Genomic DNA, 3,865 nt, shown 5'->3' with positions numbered 1-3,865 from the left:
CGGCCGAGCCACGACAGTGCGACCACCTGCCACTACCTCCTCCAGGGTCTCCGTCTCGTCTACTCCGACCTCCTCCGTCGGACCGGTTCGTTCCTTCCCCCGCCGAGCTCGGCCGAGTCGTGCTGGACGGCTTACCAGTCTTCGATCGTCGGATTTCTTCGCGGCTTCGACATCAGGTCTTCGTGCGGATTCCAGACGCCGTGGATTTCCGAGGGATGCATGAACATCACTACTCGATCCCAATTCGAAAACCTAATTCCCAATTCCACGTTAAACGCCACCGTTTCGCGCTGTAACCTCTCCCTGGAGAGCAACACCCCTTGCGCCTCCTGCACTCAGAGCTTGTCCGCATTTCAGGCGTCCCTGACGGGACCTTCCGTCGGAAATGTCTCCGATTGTTCAGCTTATCCGTCCATTTACGCCGCTGCTTTCGCCAACATGTACGGCCCCACCGATAAGGGTACTGCAAAATGCTTGTTTCAGCTCGATTTCGCTTCCAGCAGCTCTGGGAATGGAAAAAAGGTGATAATACCCGTTGCTTTGTCGGGTTTCTTCGTTGCTTCTGCCTTGATCTCCGCTTGGTTCTGGTTTCTCCGGCGGAAAAGGAAGAACTTTAAGCACAGGAAGATGAAGCGAGACAGGATCAGCGGTTTAGAAACGGGTTATCAGTCCCGACTGGATTCGATCAGCGAGAGCACCACTCTTGCGAAGTTCACGCTGGAAGAGATCAAGAAAGCTACGAACAATTTCTCACGACACAACATCATAGGCAGGGGAGGGTATGGGAATGTCTTCAGGGGGGTGTTGCCCGACGGCTCGGAGGTCGCATTCAAGAGGTTCAAGAACTGTTCGGCTGGCGGTGACGCAAACTTCGCCCACGAAGTCGAGGTTATCGCGAGCATACGCCACGTGAACCTCCTGGCGCTGAGAGGATATTGTATAGCAACCACGCCATTGGAGGGTCACCAGAGGATAATAGTGTGTGATCTGGTGAAGAATGGTAGTCTTCATGACCACCTTTTCGGAGATATGGAGAATAAGCTTTCTTGGCCACTGAGGCAGAGGATCGCGCTTGGGATGGCCAGAGGACTGGCTTATCTACACTACGGCGCACAACTCGCTATCATCCACAGGGACATTAAGGCCAGCAACATACTGTTGGATGACAAGTTTGAAGCCAAGGTTGCTGATTTTGGGCTGGCAAAGTTCAATCCTGAAGGAATGACGCATATGAGCACGCGGGTCGCCGGCACAATGGGATATGTAGCTCCTGAGTACGCCTTGTACGGACAGCTGACTGAGAGAAGCGACGTGTACAGCTTTGGGGTGGTGTTGCTGGAGCTTCTAAGCGGGAGAAAAGCGATTGTGATGGATGAAGAGGGGCAGCCACTGTCTGTGGCAGACTGGGCATGGTCGCTGGTGAGGGAAGGCCGGACGCTGGATGTGGTGGACGATGAGTTACCGGAGAAGGGACCTCCGGAGGTTATAGAGAAGTATGTGTTGATTGCTGTATTGTGTTCGCATCCGCAGCTATACGCAAGGCCAACCATGGATCAGGTTGTGAAACTGCTTGAGAGCAATGACATGGCTGTTCCAACTGTACCCGAGCGACCGATCCCTCTGGTAGCTCGTATGGAGGAGATCACAAAATCCATAAGTAGCAGCAGCGGGTCTGGAAAGCTGTCGAGCCCAACGGGTTATCAGGCATTCTCATTCGGATGTGAAGGGTCTTCAGGAAATGGCCAAGAAGCACCAGTCTAAATGTTTCACGCTAATATTTTTTTGCTGCATAGAGCTAGAGAGATGTCCTGTCTTTCTGAAGGCTGGAACAGGGGCAAAACGAAACTTGTAAATAACAAAGTGTACATTCTTCCCATTCTTTTGTGAGCATATTTATTGATTCTGTTTTTTTTTATATATAAATGAATTTGTGTTTCTCTCTGAGTTCGTATGGGTTGGTGATTGTCGTTACTCATTTTACAAGGAATCCGAGTGATTCTATGATGTTGTTTCAAAAGAATTTCGACCAAGGCGCAGCCGAATAAGATGTGATGCAGATCAATATTGCACATGCATTTTCGAGAAAAAGCAGGCACGAGAAATCATATATATATATATATATATGTGTGTGTGTATATAAACAAAAGACAGATAGATAACGTTCCTATTTGACCAGTTCAAAAAGAAGAGAATCGGAAGTTGACAGAAACCCATCGTTGTTCAATGTATTAGAAAAAGCAGAGCCTGGAAGATAGATACGCCCACGTGCCGAATTGGAAAATTCTTACGTGTATAGTTAAACCACTTACGTCCAGTGTAAAAAGTCAAAGGGCTCAGAATAGGATCATTGAGAATCAGAAAGCCAAGGTGATAAGCAAAAGCAGAGACCATGCTAGTCTATGAAATATATACACATGACATCAATGACGGAATATATATACATATATATATATATGTATATCTGGAAATAAACTCGCGCCATAGTGTTTAAAATGTGTAATCTTCATCGATCAAAAACTCTATCTGTTGGGAATCTGAAGGTGCTTGGTACGGAGTTTGACGACATCAACCTTAACGATGTGATGGTCGGAGGTGCCTTTGGAGGACAAAACAGAGTAAGAACCGGGCACGAACTTGTACGGAGACTCAGGCGATGCCATTATGTAGTCCACTCTTGTCCCGTATTTGCACGTCCCCTGCACATCTTCCATACCCCAAAAGAAAAACTACATGCATGATGCTAACTCACTATATATATATATGTATGTATATGTGTGTGTGTGTCTGTGTTCTTACTTTGGCCTTTTGCTACCACAACCACCGATTCGCACTCTCCTCCAAAATCCTTGGCGTCCGTGTACTCTTTCCTCCTCAAGTATCTCATCACTTCAGCTTTTGGCACTGGCTTACCCATCTCTTCATAATACTATACTAATCAAAGTGGCCAATGATGTTATCAATTTATGTTTGGTCAATGATTTGATTCATTGTATAGCAAAGGTTGATGTATATACCCTGACGATGTCGGACCATCTCTCGGGAGAATAGTCGGTTTCGTCGAGAGAATTGAGAGCACCAGCAAGGACGTGAGGTGCTCCGTTGGCGGATGCGATGACAGCATCAACCTGCTTCATCCTCCAGTTCTCATCCAAGTGATCAAGATGTGTGCAATGGAACTCCACTTCCCCCGTCTCAGGAACATCTATGGTCGCTTTCAGCACGTTTCTGCGTTCATGGTAACAATTGATAGAGTAAATGGGGATTGGTATCGTATGATAAAATCAAGAAACCATGGAGCGGGGTAAGTCCAAGTGGAAGACAAGCTGTCTGTACCAATTATGCATTCTGAAAGCAACGTAACAATTTATTATTTTATATTATTTTAAAAGCAAACAGATTTTCATGATCTTTCTCCCCCGTCGTAATGTGTATTTCGGGACCATACAATTTATCGCACCTCCCCACTGTGTTTAGACTTGCAATATCATCGATTTTATAACAATTTAATGATTTCAGATTCGTATATTTCACACGTAAGATCATGCATGTTAGCATTTAACACAACACGCATTGGAACTATCATTAATAATAACTGATTCGGCCGCGGATATTGGAAAAACTTGTCCTAATCAAAACGGAGACTAATATTATTTCATAACACAAAATCTGCAACCTGACCTGAAATCGGAGTCGTCGAAGATCCTGTGAACCGCGGACTGCTTGATCGGCCACTTGGAGAGGACGGCGTTCCCGTACTGCGGGGCCCAGCTATCGGCGAAGACGAAGTGCATGCCGAGCGCCGCCGCCAGATCCGACAGCGGCCGCATTTCGTCGGCCTCGTCCGCCTTCACGTCCTGCAGTGCCA

General features: G+C 46.9%; 2 protein-coding genes across 2 annotated transcripts; one reads left to right on the top strand and one right to left on the bottom strand.

Annotated features, from left to right (window-relative positions):
- Window positions 1–3: 3 nt before the first annotated feature.
- Window positions 4–1,944, top strand: LOC104807107 (probable LRR receptor-like serine/threonine-protein kinase RKF3; the record flags this gene model as incomplete). The annotated part of the gene is made up of 1 exon (XM_010532218.1): window positions 4–1,944. A coding segment is annotated over one exon (1,758 nt), but the record flags the coding sequence as incomplete, so codon positions are not given.
- Window positions 1,945–2,291: 347 nt separating this feature from the next.
- Window positions 2,292–3,860, bottom strand: LOC104807106 (the record flags this gene model as incomplete). Its single annotated transcript, XM_010532217.1, has 4 exons — window positions 2,292–2,704; window positions 2,797–2,926; window positions 3,015–3,225; window positions 3,679–3,860. Coding segments are annotated over 4 exons (708 nt in total), but the record flags the coding sequence as incomplete, so codon positions are not given.
- Window positions 3,861–3,865: the final 5 nt, after the last annotated feature.

The sequence above is a fragment of the Tarenaya hassleriana genome, unplaced genomic scaffold (assembly GCF_000463585.1).
Source record: "Tarenaya hassleriana unplaced genomic scaffold, ASM46358v1 Cleome1257, whole genome shotgun sequence".
Taxonomy (NCBI): Eukaryota; Viridiplantae; Streptophyta; class Magnoliopsida; order Brassicales; family Cleomaceae; genus Tarenaya; species Tarenaya hassleriana.
Note: the sequence above shows the minus strand (reverse complement) of the source record. Positions and strands in the feature narration are given on the sequence as shown.